General features: G+C 21.7%; 1 protein-coding gene across 1 annotated transcript in view; it reads left to right on the plus strand.

Annotated features, from left to right (window-relative positions):
* Window positions 1-798: 798 nt before the first annotated feature.
* The window catches only part of LOC129605393 (serine/threonine-protein kinase tousled-like 1), a 54,071-nt gene continuing 27,323 nt past the window's right edge, over window positions 799-27,546 (plus strand). The window contains exon 1 of the mRNA XM_055515131.1: window positions 799-1,617. Within this exon, the coding sequence (XP_055371106.1) occupies window positions 1,567-1,617 (51 nt within the window). The 5' untranslated portion in view covers window positions 799-1,566. The remainder of the gene's footprint in view (window positions 1,618-27,546) is intronic.

A 27,546-nucleotide genomic window follows, 5' to 3' on the forward strand; every position in this document is an offset into this window, starting at 1 on the left:
ACAAATTTAAGAAATTTTCTAAATAAAAAATAGAAAAAATTTAAATATATTTTGTAGGAAGGCAATCTGTTAATTTCAAATTGAAAACTTATTTCTGATAGTTAAACTAATGGAAAATATTATTCTTTAGAATTCTATGCATTTCAAAAATAAATCTTTTAAAAAACGCTCAATATTAAATATATATGTATGTGTAAGTACCCTTAAAACATATGATAATGAAACGTGCTAAAATAATAACAATAATTGCTTATAAAACAAAATTAAATAAATCGATTATAATGTTCATTTACTTATAAAATTTAAACCATGTAATACTCTATATGTATACATACATACATACATATTTACATATAAGTAGCATATGCAGTCATATGTATATTCTTGCATACGCAGTAAATATACATATTGTATCACATTCTTACATACAAAATATACTAATTTTAGTGAAAATTTCAAGTGCATCAGGCAGGGATTTATAATTTATGAAGAAAATAATTTAAAACAATAAAATAAATTAAAAATATAAAAAATTTTAAATGAAAAATTAAGTAAAATTAACCGTATAACAATGAAGGAAAATTTTCATATTTATAAATATCTAAAATAAATTTATTAAATTTTTATAAAAATTGAATTATTGTACACATTCATACTTACATTTAGTGTATTATTTATTGTGTATAAATACGTTACTACACACACATACGCATAGAAAAATATTAATTTTATATTATTTTTCATTATTAGTGTTCTCGTATAATTTCATTTTTATAAATAAAAAAATGCTTACTAAAAAAAAATTTGTGAAAATAAAAATGGTGAAAAAGTGAAAAATTAAAAAAAAAAAAATATATTGAAAAATAATTTTGTATTTTACTTACATAAAGTATATTATAAAACAAAGGAAATTGTACAATATTTAAGTATAACAGAAAAAAAAATATAATAATAATAAAAATTATAATCAAATAAAACAACAATAAATATTAAAATAAACCGAAAATTTATTTTAAGAAATACTCGTTAATTCTCGCCAACAATAGCAACACAAAAAGAATAATAAACAAAAAAAAATAGAAGGGGGTGCAAAAGGGGATACCCTTAATATAATTTCACATTTTTCAAATATTCATTTTTTTTTTTAATACGAGAAAAATTTTAATATACTTATAAAGTAAATATTTTTATGAATAAATATTATGAATTATGGGTACTCAGTATTTAATTTATATATAATAAGTACATAATATACTTATAATATGTATATATATACGTGTGTATACATAAATTCAAAAATTGTATGTTAAACAAAATGTAATATTTATTTTTCTTTTATTAATTTAATAATCAGAGCTTTTAAAACAAAAAGAAAAAATAGAAAAATAAAGAAAAAGAACAAGAAAAAATTAATTAGTGAGCGATTATATCAGTGTTTTAATAATAGTGTGTTTTTGAGAACACAATTTAAATTATTTTTTTAAAATTGATTTTATCATACAATTCAACTATTTAATTATTTTGTATTCTATATTAAAAATTAATAAATAATAATAAACAATTTGGATGTATACATGTTTTTATCAAAGTGGTGCTATCTATAGCCAACAAATAAAGGTAAGAAAAATATAATTTCAATATTTTTCAAATGTTTAAGTTTCTCTTAAAAATAAGAGTAGGGACTTACTATGAAAATTACTATATAAAATACTGATTGTAGTATATGGTATAAACTAATGAGATTTAGTACATTTTTTTACAATATACCCACACAATTTATGTATAACAGTTACAGTCTTTATGTTAATAGGTATTTATGTATAAATAATTAAATATTGTTATTTTAAGTGAATGGTATTAGGGTATTTTTAGTGATAGTGTTAGTGCATTTTTAGCATCACCGAACTAAAACAGCAATTTTTAATATTCCAAATTTCTATTTAAGTGCTATGTTTATATAAAAATATAGAGTCAAAATTTCAAATCATCTGCTCTTGAATTGTTGAGTTGCTCTCAAAGATGAATTTTTGTTACTTAGACGTGTACTATACTATAGTGTCGACTTACATGTAGTAAAAAAAAAGTAATTATGATTATACATATACATATTTCTTTTATTTTTAATTTCTATATTTATTTTTATTATTTATTATTATTAATTTTATTTTTTTTGTTAAAATACAAAGCATAAAAAATTATTATTCAACAAAAAAATTAAATATTGTATTTATTATATTGAATTTAAATATACATATATACATATGTCTTTATATATATATACTAACAGATATACATACATACATACTCGTATACTTAAAAACTTATATAAAGCAAGTTTTCTCCTAAATTTATAATAATAATAATAATAATAACAATAAAAAGAATAATAATAATAAAAAAAAAAATAAATTATTAATAACAATAATGGAAGGTCAAATAAGGTTATATGAAAAAAAAAATATAATAATAATAATAACATAAAAATTATCTACATACATTATGTATGTACATTATTGTATATACTATATTCATATACTTACGTATATAAGAAAAATGAATAAATATAAATATTAAGTAGAATATTTTATTTTATTTGTTTCTTATATACTTACTTAAGTAATATTTCTATATGTATGTATGTATGTAAATGTGGGAAATATATACAAAAATATAGTATATAATTACCCATATATATGTATGTATTTATACGTATTATATATTTATTTAGCAATTTTAGTACTTAATCCAATGACTAAATAATTAAATTAAATTAAATTTGTAAAGAATATTAATAAGTAATACTTACAAATCAATTAAATAAGAAATATGTAAGTACTTAATTATGTCTACTTGTCAACACGTGTATTACTATACTACCTATATAAATAGGTACTATGACAAAACCCGATAATCTACTTTTTTGGTCAATTTTAATTAATAATGAAGATAGAATAAATATTAACAACTCTTTATTGTGCCAAAAATTTAGTTAAGTAGTTAAAGATTTTATAATAATTTTGAAGCCGTTAATATTCCCGTTTAAGTATAATGATATTTTTATAAACTTTATTATTATGATTCACTATGATTTTTTAAGTGCACGTGTACTTATTAAGACGGAATTGAATTTCAATCTTTAAGAATAAATTTGTAATACTACCAAATCGACTTCCTATTAGGGTAATTACTATTAATAGAATGTTAATATTAATAGGGTTAATATTAATTACAAATTTGTAATTGGAAAGTATTTTTGAACGAACTTTCAATTATCAAAGAAATTATAAACTTATGCTTGCTTTTATTCCTTTGCACATCCTTTGCGACTACCCGATACTGGCTATCCGTTCTCGCATATGTTTTGATCCGGATTTCCTCACCATTTGGCAGTTTCTGGCCAATTTGTAGCTTTATACTTGAAATAGCCAATCTACAATCTATACTTTATTTTTACTTAGTTTACTTATTTTATTCAAAGGAGTGGGAGACCAGCTATACTTTCTTTAAGTATATATTCATTTGTTTGCATCGTTATTATTAAATATGCCTATAAATTTCTAATCTAAATGCTTCATACAAGTCTCGTATATACAAAAATATCACTAGAGACATTCAGGTATAGTCGAACGAACGTAGCGCCATACCATACTGTTCGTTCGATAAAGCCATATAATTTTAAAAAAAAAAATTCTATCAATGTAGAATATAATTTTAATAATTTTTTTTCTAATTGCTTCTAATAATTTCCACTTAAGTAATTAATTCTAATTTAAATATGAAAAAAAGCTTTATTTTAAATTAATTTAAATTTTACATTGTTCTCATATTACAAAAGTTTACAGAGCAAAAAAAAAAACTTTTAAAACGTGTTAAAAATTAACAAATATCTAGTTTAATTTATGAAAGCGTTGTATGTAAAACAAATATTGTAACATATGAAAATATTTTAAATATTTTTACATACTTAAATCGAAAATTTCAATTTAAATAATCTAATTTACAAGCGTATATAGTCGATCTTTGTTAAAATTTATACTTGCATATACATATACACACATATAACAAATACACTTGTTTGCTGCAACTTTGACATAATTCAAAATTTACACATTTAAGAAAAGCAAATTTTAAATTTTGTAGCCAAAAAGTTTTGTATGGTTTTAGCATTATTTTAAAATTTATTGTAACCGGCAATTTTCAAGCTAGAGAGTTGGCTTTTTTTCACAATAAAGAAATGTTTTAAGTGCATATTTCTGTATAAATAACTCAGAAATCGGATTTTTTGAGTTATGTCACTTTTGCAGCAAATGAATTTCTCATATGAATGCCTCATGCAATGCCTATGCATTTTATTCCATAAACAATATTGTTAGTTTTTTCTTTGTTTTTTTTTTTTTTACTTTTTGTTATTCTGTTGCACTTCAACTTATTAAGTATGTGTATTACAAATGCAATCAATACATTTTAGACATGAGAGACAAAACATGCAATTTCACTATTAATCTCAAATAAATCAATAAAATTTGATATAAAGTAAAATAAGACGAAAATTTCGGAAATTCGAAAAATAATGAAATATTTAGTGACCTCGAAAATTTCCTTAAAAAAGTTAAAAGTGGAAAGTAATAAAAGAAAAACAAAAAAAAAAACGATTTTAATCGAGTCTCGTATATTAGTCAATATTAAAAATTGTACACGATGTTGCGATTTTGAAGAATTTTTGTCATTTTATGGGAATTTGAGAGAAGAAAAAGTTAAAAGGGACAAAAATAGAAATTTATCGATTGATTGTAAATCACAAAATTTCAAAAAAAAATCAATGAATGTTAACAAAACTGATCAGGCGTTAAAACTTTTTCCTAGAACTAAAGGAGCGCATGATGTGAAGTCACATTTCTTCTACCGTATTGTATCCTTATCTACCGTAATTTTATTGTTACTTTAGAATTTTACTGTTTATTTATATTTGTGTTTGTAGATTGTGGGCCATTTGCGGGAATTTTGAAATTTTTGAGGGAAATTCTAGATTAAATGGTTTATTTCGTGGGAATTTCAAGAATCTTATATTAAGCGACGCTAAATTTCTACACGTAATTTATTTACAGAGTAACACTTATACAAACATATGCACATACAAGTGTACTGTGTACATCTTATAAATTATTTACTTTAAAATTAAATTAAAAGCAATTTCAAAAAAAAATAGGTTATACGTAAAAAAAAATAATAATTTTTTTTTAATTTCACTCATCGCTTTTGATTGAAATTAAACAAATAGCTATTTTTTTTTTGTGGAAAAAAAATGAAAGAAAAAAAAACATACACAAACACTCAAACAACTTGTTTATTTTTCTCTTGTTGTTCTTATTGTTGTTGCTAAGAGTATATTTTTTTTTGTATATTTTTACTGTTATTTATTTCATTATCAGTTTTTGAAGGTCATAATTGACTAAAAAAAAAACAAAAAAAAAAGCCATTTTGTTTTATTTTTATTCAATAAATACGTTATATAAGTGAGTATTCTTATAAATTTTCAATTAAAAAAAATTTTAAATATTAAAATTAAAAGAAAATTATACTTATGAAGAACAAATAATTTTTATTTTCTGTTTCATCATTATTAATTTCCTCAACAACATTTAATTATGAATTTCTTTTGAAATCAACCTTTTATGAAAATTGTATGATCGAACAAAATATAAAAGCGAATATACGGACAAATACGAAGCGAATATACGACAAAAAAATCTGTAATACGAAGTCCCAATATGACAAAATTTTTCTGTAATATGAATTTTGTGGCATTTTATTATCATACAGTAAAACTTTCATATAACGAGCAATTCATAAAACGAATTACTCTATTTAATGAGTCACAATAATAATTGTGACGTCAACAAAATTTACGATTTAATATAATTTTCTATTTAGTGTATATAGTTTTCTATATTATGAACAAAATATTTAGATTTAACTGATTTGTTGTTTGTTATACAGAAAATAAGGTGATACCTTCAATTGCAGTATTTATACTCCTTCAATTATAATTCAATTGATAACGTATTTAATTGTCCCTTACATAATGTACGCATAAAATATTTGTAAGACATAATAATGTAAAATATCTATTACTTAACTATAAATTTTATATCAACTGAATTTAAATTTACTGGAAATTTTAATTTATTTATTGTACCTAGATCTGTAATTTTTGGAGAGGTCTATTGAAAAAATTCTAAATATTCTTTTCAAAGCACCCAATTACCACTCCCTGATCTTTTTTCTCCCTAAGATTCTTAGTTTGTTAGTTGTACTTTCATTATATTGCAGATTTACTGTTGCATTTGCAAAAAAAAAACAGTTTAGTCACAGTGTAAATTTTTCATTATTAAAAATTTTATTGAATCAGCTGAAAAATTAACAAAATTGGCCAGATTTACGATATAAAAATTATAATTAAATTCATTATGAAAATTTTACAAATCATTTTTGGTCACACAATATATACCTACATAACTATACATATATTTGGATATGTGTATGTTTTTTGATATTTTTACCTGCCTACTTACCGTTTGATCTACCTGCCCAACTAATTATCTCGCCAACGAATTTCATTTTTGTATACATTTGATTAGATTAAAAAATAAATTATTTTTCTTTTGTTTTATTTCAATTTTTAGAAATTAAAATTCCACTTCTGTTTTCCAAACAAAAAAAAAACAAGAGAGAATCTTTTGTACTTTATTTTTTTTTTATTTATTTATTTATAATTTTTTTTTGTGTTTTTTTTTTTGTTAAATAAAGTATTCAAGGTTATCTTTAATAGAAACAAAAACAAAAAGTGGAATATTTGCTAAAATTTTTTTTTTTCACCTATAATTTTTTAATATTAAAATGATCTAAGATTTTTAGTTTGGATAATGAGGGAGGGCATCGGATCGCATCGATGGTATTTACGAATACATTTTCTAATATAGAGTATCAAATACTTGTGTAAATAAATGGAAAAAAAATATTAAATTTAATTATGAGAATTTTTAGATTTTTCTTTTAATTTTTTTTTTCGAACGTATTCAAGTCAGATTGTTATAATAATTAATTTTGTAATTAAGTAGATAAGTAAGCGAGTATTTTTGGGATCTTAGAATAATTTAGATTTTCGCTAACTTACTTATAATTTCGGTCATTTTGCAGTTGCCTAAATCTTTCCGTGTTCTTTTAAATATCATTTGTATTTAAATCCAAAAAAGAGCGGTCAATTTAGCAAAAATGAGAGAAAAAAGAAATGTGTTATAAAATCTATACATTCGTTGAGCAGTCTAACAGCTTAATAATTACAATTTATTAATGCGGTGAACAGTCTAACAGTTTGATAATTACAATAGTTATTAAGTATTTGGCACAATAAATCTATTAATAATCATGATGAATAATAGAAATTGTACAGTACTTTAATAAAAACTTAAACAAAAATCATATTCCAACACTTAGTGTATCTTTTACAAAATTCAAAATAGATTTTTAAATAAACGATTAAAAAAATTTCAATATTTTTTTAATTTTTTATGTAAATTTTTTTATCATGCCTAATTATATTCAACAATTTGTTTTCAAAATTGTGTTCTTACTCAAAATTTATGTAAAATATTTTTATTTATATTTTATTAGCTTCTATCCTAATATGTTCTAAGGCATTTTATGTATGTACATATATACATTTATTCAAATGATAATATGATGGAGCTTTTTATGTATTTAATAAAATATTCCATATAAAGCACATAAGTAGTGTAATTTTGAATATTTCTTTAAGATAATTTTAATTAAAACACAAATTACTCGTTAGTTCTCGTTTCATATTCGTGTTCTGAAAACACTTTTAAATTACAAAATTTTAAAATGATTTTTGGTGTTGAAATTAAATTTGTATTAGCTGTATTATAAATTTAATTTCTTTTGAGCTTTTTCAATTTTTCAGTTCCGTTTGGAAATAATTATTGCCACCCCCCCTATAAGAGAACAAAAATAGAATAGTGAATGGCTGGTTGAAATAAGGGGAAAAAATGTACATTCTATTTCTTCGTATTTTATTTGCATATAAAATATTTTACTGCAGGTAAAAACTTCGTATTTCTACCTGGAGACCTATTGCTATTATACTTAACTCATTGACATGGCAAACTGCATTTTTGCTATGCCAGCTTGAACAATTTATGTATACTAATAAATATAAAAATAACAAATTTATTTGTGACAATTAATTTAAATCTAATTTATGACAAAACATTATGTTATGTCATTTGTATCATGTAGCTGTCCAGCTTTCAATCAGTGTTTTTAAGTTCAATAAGTATTTCAAGTCAAGTATAAGCAAAATTTTTTGATTGACTTGAGTTTAGCCGGTCGAATCAATCACGGCATATAATATACTTAATTATGAAAGTTGTATATTAATTAAGAATAGAAGACAAAATTTAAGAAATTGAATTATTCACGTAGAATTGAATTTAAAATTGAAATATCATGAGATTTGAATAGATAAAATAGAACAAATTATTTTAATAAATACGTATAACAACTAATATTTTACATATGTATGTATATACATACCTCCAATATAACAAATTAAGTATAACAATGAAAATTATTATTCTTTTACATAAATCAATTTTCGATTTGAAATTGTAATATTTTAATAAAAATTAAGTATTAAACAACAAAGAAAAATGATTTCATTTAAAAAATTCTTACATGTTTTAGTCTATATATTCATAAATATCATAATATGTAAGTATGTAAAAATATACGTGTATTGTTTATTTAATATTCTAGAATTCTAGATTTATTTCGAATACATTTAAACAATAATTTTCATGTTTTTTTTTATTGATTTTTACTTTTTCTTTCATTTTTTTTTTTGTGCAAAAAAAAAATTGAATAGAAAAATTATCAAATCATGTGATAAAAAAACTTTTATATATGTACATACTTTTATATTTAATAAGAATGTATAATAATAACAATAACATAAAAATATAATTTCTCTATTTATAGTTAAATGAGTATCAAAAATATAAAATAGTCATAAACTCATAAACTGTAAAATAAAAAAATACGACAAATGAAATAAAAAATTATTGAGAAGAGTGAGTGAGTAGTATAGTGACTGAGTACTGACTAAGGGTAAGTTAGAGAGAGGGTATGGGGTTACAGATAGGGAAAGGAATTGTTCTGTTATGATATTTCTGCTTTATTAGTTTGAAATTTCAATTTAAATATTATTATACATATAATATACAAAAATAATAATAATAATGTTTAGTAACAATAATGCTTATTCTTATACATGCATACATGTATGTATACATTTTAATTTATTTGAAGTGTATAAGAGTACATACATACAATGTTATATCTATAATTATAATATGCCATACTATTTCTATTCATATTTATATACTTATATTAGAATAATTTATATTTTCTTGTTATAAATTTATATAATAATAAATATATGTATTTAAGTATATACATATTTATTTATGTATTTCGATACGTATAACAATTTATACAAACTGATATAATGTAGTAGATATAATAATATTATTATACTTGGGGTACCTACGTAAAATGTTTTACTTATAAGTATGGTAAATATGTTATACATATACGTATACATATTACTTATATCAATTTGATGTTATGTGAGTATGCATTTAAAAAACTATTTAAACTAATTATAAAATGACAAAAATTACGTAACATTTGAGAAGAAAAACTAAAAAAAAAAAATAAAACTTTTTTTTTCTTTTCTTATTTTTTTATTTTAGAAATTTAATTGAATGCACGAACCTAAAATTACACAAAAACGATATTATTATTATTATTTTTTTTTAACCCAAATACTAATGTAAATTGAAATTATAAACATTTTTATATAAGTACATACATACAAACATAATATTCGTATAGATATACTTATATAAAATTATGTTTATATAATTTGTATAGTATATCAATAATTTGTATGTCATAAAATGTATCTTATGTATATTTTATATTTAATATATAAGTAGGAAAAGAAACTAACAAAATTATTTATTGCGTTGTTATAAGGAGTGGAATTTAATAATCAAATCAAAAAAAAAAAAAAAAAGAGAGCAAAAAATAATTAAATATATTACACTGGCCATTTTTATTTCAAAACACAAAAATTTTTACATTAATTTTTTTTTGGGATAGATGAATGATGTCATTAAAAAGAATTTTTTTTTTTAATTATTTTAATTTTTCATATACCAAAAATTATTATTTGTCTTTTTAAAATAAAATTTCCATAATTAGCCATATAAAATTCTTATACAAATTAAAATGACATAAAACTAAGTATATAACAATATTTACTTCCTTAATATTATGTAGTTTCTTAACTACAATATTTATTTAATTATCACACTTATTCACTCATGAACACATTTCATACAAACAGTAATTATTGTACATTTTAAATATTAAGATTCGATAACTACACATTTTTTGAATTGTGACACAAATTACTATAACTTAACACAATTTTGTGAATAATTCAATTGTTTGTTACTACCGTTTGGGGCTTCCTACGCCCATTTTAAATATCTACATACGTTCTTGTTTTAAATATAGAAAGTGATAAGAAATGTCAGAAAAATTGTGTAAATGATCATTTTTGTTAAATTTTGCGTTATTATTAAATTTGTTGTACCTACTCATACATCATACATTTTATTTAACTGTTATACATTTAATTTGAATATCATTGCTTAATTTTTTTTAGAAAATTTGTAAAAATCACCTATTCAATTATTTTAAATTTTAATTTTAAAAGATAAAATAGAAGAACAATACAGATTACAGAGTGCGTGAAATTTTACGAAATCCGGATTGCAAAGAACACAATAATGTGAAGATTTTATTGTCTGTAATAGCTTCAAATGCGAATTAGTTAATTCCAGATTAAAGAGGGTATACTTATTTATATACACTGCTATTTTTGTTGATTTAAAAATAGATTTTTATAGATTACTGAGGAAATTTCTAAATATAAATACACATATATGTATAAATATATATACATATATATACTTGTATACGATAATGTATATATACGATTGTGTGCATTTGTATAAAAGTAAATTTATATAAAATTCTAAAATAAATATTAATGTTTTATTCATACATCATTTATTAAAAAATTTTTTTTTTTCATTTTGAACTTGAATTAAATTTAATTTTATCAAAATAAATAAAAGTGTTATTGAAAAAAATTTTACTTACTTATATATTTTAGGTTTACTTAACATATATATTTAGGTTTACTTATCTATAAGTACATATTATGTATATATATGTATTATAGTTTCCATTAGAAAGTATGAGTACTATTAAATAATTGTTTAAAATTCAATTGTTGATTATAAAGAAAAAAAGATATAAAATTTGCAAATAGCATACATACATACATATATGTTATATATAATGACATGGAGTATGTACATGTATATGTAAGTACTTATTATAATTTACATGAATATTAACACTTATTAAATTTGAAATTTAAATTGTTAATAATTTTTCTTATCACTTGAGAAAAACATAGATTATAAGAAAATTTTAATTGCACTCAAAACTTAGAAGAGGCTCTCTTAAAGAGATGAAAAAACTTATGAGTAAGAAAGAGAACCTTAAAAAATGAAAGATATTTCATGTATAAAAATTTTCATTCACATTTATTTTTTACTCTCAAATTTAATTATATTACCGTAAAAAATTCAATATATGTATGTATGTATATACTTACATGTATATATTTTTAAATGCATTATTTTTACAATTTATATAAGAATTTAATCACATTAAATTTTTATTTAAGTAAAATAGCATTACAAATAAATTATAAATTAATTACTAAAATACTAACAGTCATATACTATAGGTATACATAGTCACATACTGAACACAATGTACATATATCAGTTTCCATAATTTGTTTAACAATTTTACACGTAAGTAATAATTTTCATGTAGAACAAAATTGTAATGTCATTACTCATAATATGCTAAAATTAAATTCAAAGTTTCTGAATTTATTTTAATTTTGAAGAGAAAAATAAATAAAAAATATTATTACATCTAATATTTATATAATTATAATTATAAATTTGATTTCATTACAAAAATATTTTCAAAAAAAAAAAAAAACAAATAAAAATCAATTTTATTTAATAAAATATAAAAAAAAAATTCGAAAATAAATTCTTACACGCATATCAATAGAAAAATATTCTACAATAATATATTTTCGATATAAGTATATATATATGTATATATATATATAAATATATATGTATATTTAAATATATAAGAAAACCTTCAGAAATTTGTTAATCTAAAAATAGAATAATTATATATTTTTTGTTTTATTATTTTATTTAATTTTTTTTTCTATTGTCGTGTATATACTTATAATATATACTTATTGTATATAAGTACATAAAATATACTTATAAATTTTTATACCTACTAACATACTAAGATTCATTTATTCACTTACTTGTATACAAAATAAACTTTGAACTTTGTTTTTTTTACATTTTTTTATTTTCATTCTAAAATAATCGGTGCTTTAGTAATTATAACTATTATACATACATACATAATATACTTACTAAATCTATTATTAAAAAATTTATTATTATTGAAAATTGATTATCTCAAAAAATTCTCTAATTTATTTTATTACAAATTTTTAATAGTTAATTTATTAAATATGTTTAAATATGATATGTAAGACCATATGTAAGTATGTATGGATCCACATTGAATAAATTGTATAATAAAAAATTAATATTTATAGATATAATTGATTTATGTATATGGGTCAAAATTTAAAAGTTTGCACAAATGAATTTTTTTTTTTCCAAATTATTTTTTTAGAATTTTTTATTAAAATAATTTTTTTATAGTTGCCTAATATATAATGTACAATCTCCTCAAGTGGTCCGGAGGTTTTGTAAATATTTTAGAAATTATAACCAAAAAAGTAAGCTCAGGTTTGAATTTAGTTCAACTACGTTACCGATAAAAATATCTTAAATTTTTCGATCTCTTCAATGGAAATTATTATTTTCATATTTTACTCTCATTTGTAATTAAAGTTATAAATAAATTTATTCTGTAATATTGAAAAATCATTTTTATAAAAAAATAAATTATAAGTTATTTCAACTGTGTTACTAATTTTAAATTTAAAGTTTTTATTTTTAAAATAAAACTATTTAATAGTTTTTTTCTTGCAGGAATTTTTACATAACTGCTTTAGAAATTAATTTTTTATTCTAAAAATGTCCATAACAAAAAAATTAAGAGCTTAAATTTGAAGAAAAAAGTTTAAAACAATATTTTTTTTTTATTTTTTTTGTGACAAAACAGTAACGCAGTGGAAAATATAGTAACACTGTTGAAAAATTTGATTCAGTCTTCAGTATATTAACAAAAAAAATTAAAACAAAAACAGTAAATTTCATGCTGTTGTTTAATATGCTAAGATATTAACTTTTTTCCTCTCGATGAAGTTGTATATATTCGGTTAAGTTTTTCATTTGCATTTTTAACAATATACATATTTAAAATATAAATAGATAGTGGCATTTTGTATAATAATCAATAAAATATGTTATCGCCTATTTGTATGTAAAATTATTAAGAATTTATTCACCAACTTAGAGTAAACTGCCTTAAAAATCAACTTTCTTACCATGTCTTCAGTAGTGTTACTTAAATTTAGTAACACAGTTGAACAGTAACGCAGTAGAATATTTTAAAATAAAAAGTATATTAACATAAAACTACAACATATTTTTGCATTTTAAAGTATACAGTTGGTTAGTTTACTTGGTTTGCTTAATAATATGCCACTTTTTTGAATTTTTAAAAAAAATATTTAAACAAAAACCACGTAACACAGTTGAAAAAAGCGTTTTACATTCACGGCAAAAAAAATTCAAACTATCTCCAGCGATGTGTTTGGAACAACATTCACCACTAGCCCGAACAGACTTATTGCGTATTCTTTAAAACAAATAATGATGCCAAAATATTTAAAAAAATGATTAATTTTAAAAAATTTTATGATGTAACATAGTTGAAGTAACGCAGTTGAACAATTCTTGTAACACACTTTTTTTCTGTTAAAATTACATTAAAATAAATTAAAACTTAAAAACTAATTTTTGATTTTTATTTAAAAATAATGAAATAATTTTGCAATGTAATTTAAAATATATCCTTCTGTGGGGGAAGTTCATGAAAATTTAAATTGAAAATTAAAAATGTGGTCTGTGACAAGTTTCATTTATATGAAAACAGAAAACGCGCTCCGACAATTTTCCAAAATTTTCCAAAAATACTTACTTTTGCAATCTAAAAATTTTTTTTATTTAAAATTAAAGATTTTATAATTTTTATTTTATTAATTAAAATTTGATTTATTTTCTAAAAAAGTATTTATTTAAGCTTACTTTTTTGTGACGCAAATGTGCTAACTTTTAAATTTTCACCCATATATACTTGTATCTATACAGTAAAGAACTCATAAAATTTCAAAATAAAAGATGGAAATTTGTCCAAATGGTAACGTATGAAAGTTCAATAACTCAATTTTAGTTTCTTATAATGTGTCAAACTGTAAATTGTCAATAATTGTCCAGCCTTGATTGTCCCAAATCTCGGTTAAACTGAAATTTTCAATTCGTAACAAAGGAAACGAACTTTAGTATCGATATAAGTACTGAAAAATTGCGATTTCTTGAGCATACCCGATTTTGTGCAAATTTTCACAATTTGTTTTCAATATAAAAGTTACTCTTTTAAACGCAATTAAACTTAAAACTTTAATAATAATTAATTAATTATTATTGAAGTTTTGTGTATCAACCTAGTTAACACCACCCCTGCTATGGTATAAAATCGATTGAGTACGTCAATAATATAATATAAAAAATTTAAATTATTTGTTATACGTATAACGTTAATAATTTAATTATAATTTGAGCTTGATTTATTTTTTTTTTCTTTTTTTTTGACCAGTTCATTGATTTATTGTTCAATTATTTTAACATTAGGGGTTTTTAATAATAATTATAATATTATAAAATTATACTGTTATATTTTTATGGGGTAATTTAAGTGCAGATTATTAATTTAATTTTGTTATATGTAAAAAAATTTATTTTTTGGGGTAAATTCGGGGTTATTTGATGGGTAGGCTAATTTCGGGGTTATTTCGGATTTTTGATTACATTCGTTCAAACCTCTATAATTATTTCCGTATTTTGTTATTTTTTGTCGTTCTAATTGAACTGAAGAATATGAAATTTTTTACATATAAACCTATAATATTTTATAAACAAAAAAAAAAGAATCTATTACATATTGAGAAAAAATATAAAACAAAAAAAAATCAATAACCTTAAAAAAATTTTTTTCACAAAAATAGAAAATAGAAAAAAAAAAACTAGTAAAATCGATTATAATTTTCTATTGCACCTCCCCCTCTCTAAAACAGTTTGATAGAGAGAGAAAAAAACTAACCTCGAAAATTATTTCGCTTTTCTTATACTTAGTATTTTTTTTTTTTTCTATTTTTTTCAAATATATTTACCTTAAATTTAACAAAATCAAATAATTTTTTTGTTTAATTTTTTACAATAGTATTATTTATTTTTATACAATGTTGTTCTGCTAGTGTAATAGTCAAAAAAAGTTTGATTGCAGAAATCCCTCGTACATAAAATAAATTTGTCCAAAAATCAAAATGGCTAAGCTCACAGTCAACAAAAGTTGAAATTTTAATTTGGATTCAAAGAATTTATAGAAGAGAGAATTTTGAAGAGAAGTGATTTATTTGTATTAATCATTCAGTCTGCAATCGTGCTCAATTTGTAATAGAAAATATTGCCTTTTTTATTGCACAAAATTTTTATCCTCGGGAATCAAAATTTACTTTGAGCAGAAACTACTATACTTTTAGTTAATTTTTTCTGATGAGAATCATTTTATGACTACTTAATGAGTAAGGAAGGTTATATACTTAATATTGTCAAATCAAATGTCAAATCAAGCAACATTTTTTTCCCTTTTTACAGACAAATATTAATTTCCGTACTTACTTAGCTTTTTAACTTACGTATACGAATTTAAATCTTAAAATTGCGTATTTTAATTGTTTTTCTAAAAGTAAAATTACAAAAAAATGGACGACAAAATAAAAGCTCTTCTACATTTTCAATTATTTAAATTTGTAATTATTTTGTCTTATATATGTTCATTTTATACATATTATTATTGTTTATCTAAATATATATATAATAGATCTAGCACAAATTTAATTTTAAATTAAAGAAAAAAGTAGGTTTAAATTAATAATTTTCTCAATTACAAGACAACCAGACATGATTATTCAATTTAAAAAGTTAATAATATACTCGACAACACTATAATAATAACATGTCAAAAATATGTACAAACAAAATATTGAAATGTGAGTGATGAGAAGTGTGGTGTATTATGGAATGGTGGGTATATTATAAATTATCAACCTATATTATTATTTTGTACTCTTAAATTATTTTATTTATTTATTAAATATTGCAACAAAAACAAAAATAAAAATCGTTTTCAATATAATTTTTTATACCCAATTGCTTAATGGATAATTAAATATATAATATTAAATATATTGCAATAATTTACATACAGTGGTGAGTAAATTGTTTAAAAACATTTTTAAAATTTTATTAATAAAATTTCTTTTGAATCCTCCTTAAATGTAAACCGCAAACGCATGAATAAACGTTTCGCTCTTAATGAGTTAAAATATTAGGAACACATAAAGATATTAAAACACATCAAGTAAATATAGATATTAAGAACTCATATTTTTCGTAATTTTACTTTTAGGCCCATTTTCTTCTAAGTACACATAGTAAATGAGAACATGTCTTGAGTGAGTTAGTTTAATACTTATAAACCAATTACAACTGTATATCCACTTCATATTAACGAAAGGCAATTAAGAGACGATAACAATAACTATCGAAATATCTACATAATTTTAATATTCCATTAAAAACTAACTGTTATACATATATCTACATGGTTATATGTGTATGTATACAATAATAGAGTTAAATGAAAAAAATTAAATAAAACTATAAAAATATGTATAACATTATTATGTAGCCATCGCTGTATATTAATTATCTAAGTATATGTGTATGTGTATGTGCGAATATCTAAAAGTAAATACAACGTTTATGTACAGATTTTTATATACCGTACTTATGTACACATAAGTACGTATAAAAAATGTTACAAATAATGGAAAAAATAACTGAACAAAAAAAAAAAATAAACAAAAACAGGTCACATCAATTGATTGTTTTTCCATTATTTTATTTGTCATTTATTTTCTATTTTTATTTTATAATTTTACTTTGAAATTTCAATGAACTAAAATGTCATGATTTTTTACACAAAAACTTTGGAAAAGAAAACAATAATTATTGTAAAATCAAATACTTACTTAATTTCTCATTTTCTTTTCTTTCAAATCCCGTCCCAACAAAATTAATACAATTAAAACATAAATTAAAAGAGATACGATTGTAAAAAATTAAATCAGACTTATTGAATTTTAAACCTTAATCTTAAATCTATTGAAAATATTATTGAAAATTTGGCAAATGAAAAGAAAAAATTACGAGAATTTTTCACCCACAACCTTCCTGCTGTCTAGGGTTTCTGGACTGTTTTTAACAGTAACAGTAAAACCGCTGTTTTTTTTGGAAAAAATCAAAAACAGCAAAAAAACAGAAACAGCTGTTTTTGAAATGCTGTTTTTAATGTTTTTCATTTTTAAATTTTAATTCAAATTTGAAAAATCCTAGCAAGCATGTATTCTTCAGTAAATCTTTATTATCATAATTCACAAACTATTTACAACAATTTGTATAAATATCAAGTCATCTTAGAAAATTTGAATTTTTACTGGAAAAAATTTTCCTAAGAAATTGAAAAAAAATGTTCGTCTTCATAGTGGTCACTGGTTTTATTTAAAATTAGTGTTTCAGTTCAACGTCAACCACCACATAATTTATAAATAAATATTTCAACTTAATTGTTTGTAAATAAAATTTTGCACGAAAAGTATGTATATGAAAAATTATTTGATTATAAAAAATTCCCATTTTTAAACCTCTCTATTATATTAGTAATGTCAGTCTGGGATCATGCAACAAAAAGAAAAAATTCAATGACCAAAGAATTAGAAGGGCAATGTGAATATTGCAACAAAATTATCAAGTGTGCCGGAAACTCTACGACTACCTTGAAAAGTCATTTGAAATCCCACGGTGTTTATTAAATGGTTAAAATCTGAATTTACTCTTTTCAGAAATACAGGCCAACGTACAGAAAATCTTCAAAAGCTTTATGATGCATTATTAACAATTAAGCCAACATCTACAGACGTGGAAAGAGTTTTTTCGGTTTGTGCTAACTTCTGCACAAAAATAAGATCACGTCTATCAGACAAATCATTATTGGCATTGATATTTTTAAAATATTATTATAAAAAGTAAATTTTAAAGAGTTTTTGTATTATAAATGTAAAAAAAAGTATGAATTAAAATAATAAATTGAAGTAGCAATTATTAAAATTTATGTTTTTATTAAAATTGTTATCTCTTTTCAGCTTTTCACTCTCATATATTGGAAAATTTATATGAAATTTCACAATATATGAAAAATCAGTAAAACAGCTGTTAATAGCTGTTTTTTCAAAATTATAAAACAGCAACAGCTGTTTTTTCAAAACCACTGTTTTTCAGAAACCCTACTGCTGTCCCTACGTTACGGGAAATTAAAATATTTTTCCCAAATTTTAGGATCTTAGTATACATTCATTGAAAATGTCGACTTCTAATCGGATAATTAACTTTGTATTCTACTGTTGAACAATTACATCGAAACGGAAATACTTTTTTGTGTTTGCAAATTGGTTTCAGAAGAACTTTGAAGGAAGGTAACCATATATCGTAAATTTTTTTATAACTTTTTGTGTTTTGGCTTCAATTGTAATAATTTTTACAAAATTTTAGCACGAATAAAATAAGTTGTTAACAACAATCCAACTGGTAACTCCAATTTTTTCTTATTAATATGGATTCACTATTCATTGTGGAAAAAATTTTTATACAAAAAAAATTCCAAAACCAAAATAATTACGTAATCATTTAAATTTAGATTTTGTTTATTTTTAGATATTACGGTATAATACAATTTAACTGCTAATATATATAAGCCTGTCTAGCAAGTATTTAAAATATTTTTTTTTAATTGCTTTCATACAGATATACTTAATAATTATTCAAAATAGCTACATACTTAATATTTTTCTACAAATTTTTAATAAATATTATTTAATATCGAAAAATTTCTAGAATCTTTACAAAATTTTGACTGATTAATTTTGTTAGAGTAGAAAAAAATCTGGGTTTTTTTTTTGTTCATAAAAAAACTCTGGCAATATGCAAAAAAGAAAATCATAAAAAATGGCTAACAAATTCAAAGTCTTCCTTATGACACACAATTTTAATTAATTTTTATGAATATCTAATTCAATAAAAGAAATTCCAATCAAGAACTTGTTCTCATTTAGTATTTTATTGACATACATATATATGTACATAGTACGTATGTATAAATAATTTCTAAAAATGTTTATGACTTATAAATCCCAAAATTAATACATTCCATTTCTGAATAAAACGAATTATGAAATGAACTACTAAAACTTCTTAGTTATATAAACTTTGGCTATATTACAATTTCAAGTTTGAATTAAGTAAAAAAAGCGTTCTTTCAAAAATTTAGTTTGAAAAGTTCTTAAAAACCAGGAAAACTTGCTGACAAAAACGATTGCGAAGTTTTGAGTGCCCACAATTTGCTGGGCACTGGTTATGTCTAGCCTTATATTCTATAGTTTCTCAAATGTGATATTTTGATATTTAATTTGTTCACCAATTTTCAACGCATTTAGTTAGACTCTGGAATTCTTTGCCGACTCCAATTCGGGCTGACTGGATCTCATCTCTGTTATTTCTTTGTTTTTTTTTATTACTTTCTTTTTTTCTTAAATTGTACCTTTAATTAATAAATAATTTAATTTAAATTTTTGTTTTTTAAAAAACTGCAAAACTTTAAAAGCTTCCTGCTCAAATTAAATGTTGAGACTTTAAAATTTTACTACACTAACTAACATTAAGAACTGAATTTGTGAAAATCTCTTAATAATTTTTTAATTAACACATTTGTATTCAAAAAAAATTTTTAATTTCTAAAAATAAATTGAACTTAGAATACTTGAATTATAATTTTTATATCAAAAAAGAAATTATAATTTAATAATATTTTTCAAATTATGTGACACACACACATATTTATTAATAATAAAACTATTTATTTAAGAACAAAAACACACTAATACACATTTAAATCTTGTTATTTAAATAAAAGCTATTATTTTGTCAAAATGTATTGTGACTTTATTTAAGTATGATTTATTGCCTGTATGATGGCTAAATATTACCAGCATTGTGTTCAATTAAAGCAATTTTTAAGTATAACATTCCGGAAAAAAAAGCCAAACACAAATCATTTACGAGTATAAATATAAATATAATAAAGTATTGATGTTCATAAATGTACTTACAAATAATTTTACAAAGTAAACAAACAATTTGATTTATTTAAATTAATTAAAATAAAATTACTTATTACTTTTTGAAATTCATAATCAAAACAATTTAAAATAAACATTTTAAATAATAAACAATGTAATTTAACCAAGGGGCAAAAGTGTTGCCTACCTCAAGTACTTTGAGAGAGATTGTTTAATAACAAAACAACACTATACTGTAATACGAAAAATGTCAAATCAATTATCTCTTTTGATTAGTATACTTGTCAAATACTATAATGTCAAATTAGTGTTGTCATTTATATTGCGTTTTACTATTAGTTGAAAATGAGTGTTCTCTCATTTCATTAGTTAGCTGTTTAGATAGAAATTATGTGAAAAAAATAATAGAGAAATGGAGAATTAAAGAAATAAGAATGAGGAGGACATCAAAAATGAAGTTGCCATTGTTAATAAACAAGCTTAAGAATAATTTAATTAGGAGTACTAATGATTTAAATGCAAAATTAGATTCAGCTTTATTAATAATAGATTATTAATTTTATTGTATGAATAATACAAAATAATTTATTTATTAATACTCATACATCTTTAATATTTTAATATGGCTCTTTAGTATATGAGTTGTGTACAAAGTAATATTGATTGTCAGTAATTTGTAAACAATTCATTTTCGTTACCCTTTCTTTGAAAAGTAAAATTTCGAAATTTATGTTTGAGATTGGAACTCATAAATCTAAAAATAGATTGGTTTTTTTTTTTTTTGTATAAATTAAATTTTAATGGAAATTACTTCATTTTTATTATTTGAATATAAAAATGATTTTGTTGCCAATTTTTTTTTTCTGATCAGATTTGAAAAAGAATGTTTTTTTTTTCTGTTGTGATTTTAGTTGTTGATTTTTCATATTATATATGTATGTAAATACGTATGTATGTTTAGTAAATATTGCGTACATAATATATAAAAATACATTATTTCCGACATTTTATTATTTTTATCTCATCTGGTTTTATTTGTATTTCATTTTCAATTGAAAATGAAATTAAAAAAAAAAAAATATTAAAAATTCTTTAAATTTTTTTTTTTTTAATTTTTGATAAGAAGTTTTGTAATATGGTTCTGGTTTTTTTTTTCTTTCCAACAAGAATTTTCTTTGTGTAAAACTATGTATGTACACATAGTATTTTCAACAGAAATTCAAAGAAAACTGTTTGGTATGGGGTTCTGCTACCGACCAAAATGTAAGTACATAAAAAGTAAATACCCTCATCGTCTGAAGAATTAACGAAAAAATAAGCAATTCCCTTATGTTTTAAGACAAGAAATTCAGTTTTAAAATATTTTACGTAAGTATAAAAAATGCCAAAATGTAGAAAATAAATGTCAAAAATAATGTCAATTAAATATAATGAAAATGTTATATTTTAAAGAGATTGTCGTATTTTTGAAATGACGTGTATATATAGGCAAATTTGATCGGTATCAAATAGTTAGTAAACCATTACGTCATAATTAAAACGTCATTGGCAAATTATTTGAAAAGCGTGCGTATCAACGATTTACATACATATGTATGTATACAAGTAGGTCGAAACAAATTTAGAAAATTTTAAATTTTCATTACTACGTTCTCGATAACGGGCTTTCGTTCTGCTTTCTAGAATATAATAATATTATTTATTATATGTACATATAAGTATAACAAAAATTAGTAACTTATGAATCCTTATTAAAAATTATTTCAACAAGTTTCGAAGTTTTTTTAATAATCAATATTTAAAATCAGTGATAATTACTTTATTACTTTTTTTTTGACATGATAATAAATTTATTATTAATATTGATAATAATGGTTATCATTTTCCATAATTAGTTTCACACTTCTATTGCAATATATAAATATATATATATATATATATATATATATATATATTTATACAAATTTTTCAATTTAAAAAAGTTTACAATTAAAAATATTTTTATTTCATATTTTATTTAAGAATTTCATTAAATTGGTATGGTAGTGTTTCTTATCACATCAATTATTATAATAATTACAATTACTAAAAATAATCAACTTCATAATATAAATTAGATATGACATATAATTAATATGTTTGTTCGTATGAAATTAGAGTTATTAATTATTTAAGCACTACGTCATGTGAATTCGACACCACTTGAAAATTTAATTTCATTTTTTATACTTAGTATAAGTATATGAAAATTCGCTATCAAACTTTTTATAATAATGTCAATATCAACTGATATTTCAAATATTTTGACTCATTGTGTTAATTAAAGTTTGAATTGTGAAGAACGAAGTTGAACTTCAAGACTGAGATTATTCAGTGATTTGTCCGTAAAGCATTTGGAAATAGAGTCATTCACAATAGAAAATTGTCTAAAGTTAAAATTTTGTACTAATATGTGAATAAAATTTGATTCTTGAATTGCAAATAAATTTGATGTACTAATATAAACTTTTGTATTGCGAGTCTTGAATTAAAGACGGATTAAAGAAGCATTAACAATTTAATCTATTGAATAATAATTTTTTTGCGACTGAAATTTAATTTTTAGTCCCATAAGACAAAATTAAATAAAGAAGATAAAAATTTCTAATACAAAGAAATTTCTTTTTAGCCTTCATTATTCCTAAAAAGATCGGATCATTAATTTTTTTTTATGAATTTTCTTTTAAAATCTTCTATTATTCAGGCATTTTTAAATTTGTACTCTACAAACATACATTCGTACATTTAAAAGTACACGAATATAAAATATGCATTATGTGCTATATAATACATTTTTTTTTTAATAGACCTATGTATGTATACCTGCTTACTTATAAAATGTACGTATGTTCAAAGTATCATAGATTAAACAGATTGTTATATATACACTTGTACTTTATATATATTTTGTTTTTTTTTTTCATATTGTAAATTGAGAAGGTACCAGAGTAATAAAAGATTGGCAACATGGCAAAAAAGAAAAAAAAAATAAAATAAAATTTATTAAACAAAAATAAGAAAAATAGGAACAATAAAATATTGAAAATAATGAAACTAGGGGGCACTCATACAATTAAAGCAATGTTCACAGTTTTACAGTAAAATTCATTAATAATGAACTGAAATCATTTCTCTAATATTTTACTAAAATAAAACATGTATTGAATTTATTTCAAAGGTTTTATTAAATAAATAGATACATAGATTTCTGATGATAGATCACACATTGAAAATTTTTGTAAATTTTTTCGATGTTGGATTTTGAAGCCTATTTGGACATCAAAAGTCGAAAGTTTTTTAATGCTTTATTGAAAAATCGATATTATTTTCTAATCAATAATCGATTTTATTAATGAATTATTATCGATTTTTTAATTTCATTTTTTAAATATATTCTCTCTTGTTGTCTGTTTATTTACAGTATAATATGATTTTCTATCTGACCTTTAATTTACACGGGCTGGAATTTACAGCGTAACTCTAACAAATATAAATTTGACTATTGCATTAATTTTTAAATTAATACTCATACACCTAATGAGTACGTACTTATCGTTTTACGAGATCATTTTTTTAAGAGGTAACTTTACTGTGTATTTGAAAAAAAATTGTACAGTTATACATACATAAACATACATACATATATATGTAACAATCAACTTTTATCTAACATGTAGATAAATATGTACTTAAATATGTATGTATGTATGTAACATTCGTATGCACATATTTAGCGAATAAACGAAATAATTTTTTTTTTGTTAAATAGCTTTCACAATTGCACGAATTTGTTTTGCCTTTTTGTTCTCTTTTTTGTTCCATAATATTATATTAAAATTGTATCTTTAATTATAATTATATGAAAATATGTACATATGTACGTACATACATCCAGGCATACTCATGTATTTCCAAACTTTTTAAGTATATTTTGCTACGAATATAATATTACAAACTATGTACATATAAATCTACATGCATATGGATGTATGTATATACAAACATACGTACGAATGTAGATATATACACAATAATATATCACGTTTTTATTAATATAGTAACTAACTAACAACTAATGTATACATGCTTAAATATTTATCTGGACTTACCTCAAATATTTTAGTTAAAATTATACCACCTTTTCTACAAATATTTTTTTTTTTGTCTTTTTGTTTTTTGTTTTAGTTTTTATCTGCAAACCTAATTTTAAAATGGTATTATAAAATTTAATATAAGTTTAAGATTGTAGACAAATTGAAATTTGATCTAAATTATGAAATTTATTTATTATGAGCCGTGTATGTATGTGCTTGTTTTACTACAAAACTGAAAAAAATATATTAAAAAAATGTAAAATTGCTCCATTTTGTGTAAAATTAACAATTATAACTATATAAAAATCATTTAATAAATCATTATTTACTCTATATTAAAATTTTAGAATGGTAATAAATTTTTGCAATAAAAAAAAGATCAAAACTTAAATTTAAAATCAGAGTTTCTATTAAAGAAATTTTGTATTTGTATGAATGATTTGGTTCCGTTTCATGTTTATTACAACGGCATCATCTCGTGACAATGAAGGCATTTTATCTCGTCAATTTAATTCATGTACAACAGTATTGTTTTGTTAATATACAGGCGTAATTTCGAACTATAGCTGAAATATTGTTTAAATCGTTGAATTTAATATTGCTACAATATCAAATTTTATATTAATTAACGTAAGTTAACAAATAATTCATGAGTTTTATATTGCAACAATATTTAGTTAGTATTTAAATTCTATTACAAAATTTGTTCAGTATATTTCTAGGCTGAATCAGATATAAAAACTATGTATACGACAACTAACTTCAATATGGAATTCATGGAACCCTATAAATTTACATATGTACATACATACAATTTATAAGTTTATTATAGCCAACGTTAAAGCATTTTATTTTTTCTTATTAGGAAAACATTAAATTTTTTGTATCTACATCATACATACATACAAATACGTACATATGTATATAATTTTATAATCAAAAATCACACAAAAAAAATTTTCGATGATATTAAGCAATTTTTCTTCTACATAATTATTTATTTTTGTGTAGCCATTTTGTTTTCCGGCTTTTATTTTTTCGTCAGTTTATTAGTTTTTCTATTCTGTTTTTGTTTTTTTACTTTTCTATTATAATTTATAAAAGTATTTCTTGTTTTTTTTTCTCTTTTTTTTTTTTTGTAGTTTTTGATCACTAAAAACAAAAATTTAAATTCATAAATAGAAAAAAAAATTCAATATGGTACCTGCTTCAATAAAATCAAACAAAAAAAAAATCAGATGTGATCAGCACATTATCGACTGTAAGGTGTATTGTCTAGTTTAGCAAAAATGTCGCACAAGAACGGTAGTAAGCTTTTTGTAAAAGTACATAGAACAACGTTATTTTGGCTGTTAGTAGAGGTAAACTTTATGCCACCTGAATTCCCTGGAAAGCTCGCCAGTCACTTTCGGTACCAAACAAAATTCAAAAATCCAATTTCAAGAAATTCCGTCAATTAGTTCCTAAAATGTCGTAGAAAATGTAAAATCGGCTTCCGATGAAAGTTTATAAGTTCATTGTTCTAACATCATGAATTCAAAAATGCACAAAATGTAAATTAGGTCCTTGGTAAAAGTGCAGTTGCTGACAGATATTTCTCTAAAAACAGCTTATTTACGTTTCCCTAGCACGAAGAAACGCATTCCCAACGAAAACGCGACATGTGAAAATTAGTGCCATCACTTGACCTCTCTTATTGTATGCAATGCGGTCGGTAATAAAAGAAAATTTAAAATTTAAAAAATATTTACGAAAAATAATGATAGTTGATTGATAAACTGTAACTAGTATAAATTTATATTTTTCTACATATGTATGTATGCATGTATATTATGTCGTATATACATTCATGCAAACATATGTTATGTTTAAATTATAAATTTAGGTAAAATGTGAAATGAATGCTATTTTAAATTTTTTTCTTTATTAAATCACGAATGATCAAAGATCAAAATGTATTCTTTGCAATACATATAGAAATAGAAACATACGTACATATGTCGGTATGTATGTACTATTTATGTAAGCATGCATATGCAATATATTTGTAAATGCATATTTTAAGGATAGGTGATATTACACAAGATTTAAGTTTAGTTAAAATCTTATTTAAATTAAAAAACATGTTATTGAGTTGGGAGAGTTAATAAAATAATATCAGGAATGGTAGATTGTCAGCTACATATCGTTATGTATGTTCTCATTATTATTGATCAAAAGTTTATATTAAATATAAGTAAGGCTAAAAATTTATTCTTAAATATGTATTTATTATTAATAAATTGACCTCCTTTTCATATAATTAATATATAAATTAATCAAAGTTTAAATAACAATTTTTGAGCCAAATCCTTAATTTAAAACGATTTATGCTAATAAGCAAGAAACTTTTATCTTGATTTTACTGTATACACTCACATCCCCCGACTGTTATTTGGCAATTCACTGTGCATATAATATTTAAAAAGATTGATTTAACTTGAACATGACTCCGAACAAAAACTCAAAAACAAAGTCAGAATCAAATTATTATTGGTTCATTTGATTTATGAATTTTGTTGCTCTGAGAGCTTCCTGTGTAGTAAAAGAGTACAAAGTTGACATGGATAGACACAATGGACAGACACAATT

Source organism: Condylostylus longicornis, unplaced genomic scaffold (genome assembly GCF_029603195.1).
Source record: "Condylostylus longicornis isolate FDR11 unplaced genomic scaffold, ASM2960319v2 ptg000013l, whole genome shotgun sequence".
Taxonomy (NCBI): domain Eukaryota; kingdom Metazoa; phylum Arthropoda; class Insecta; order Diptera; family Dolichopodidae; genus Condylostylus; species Condylostylus longicornis.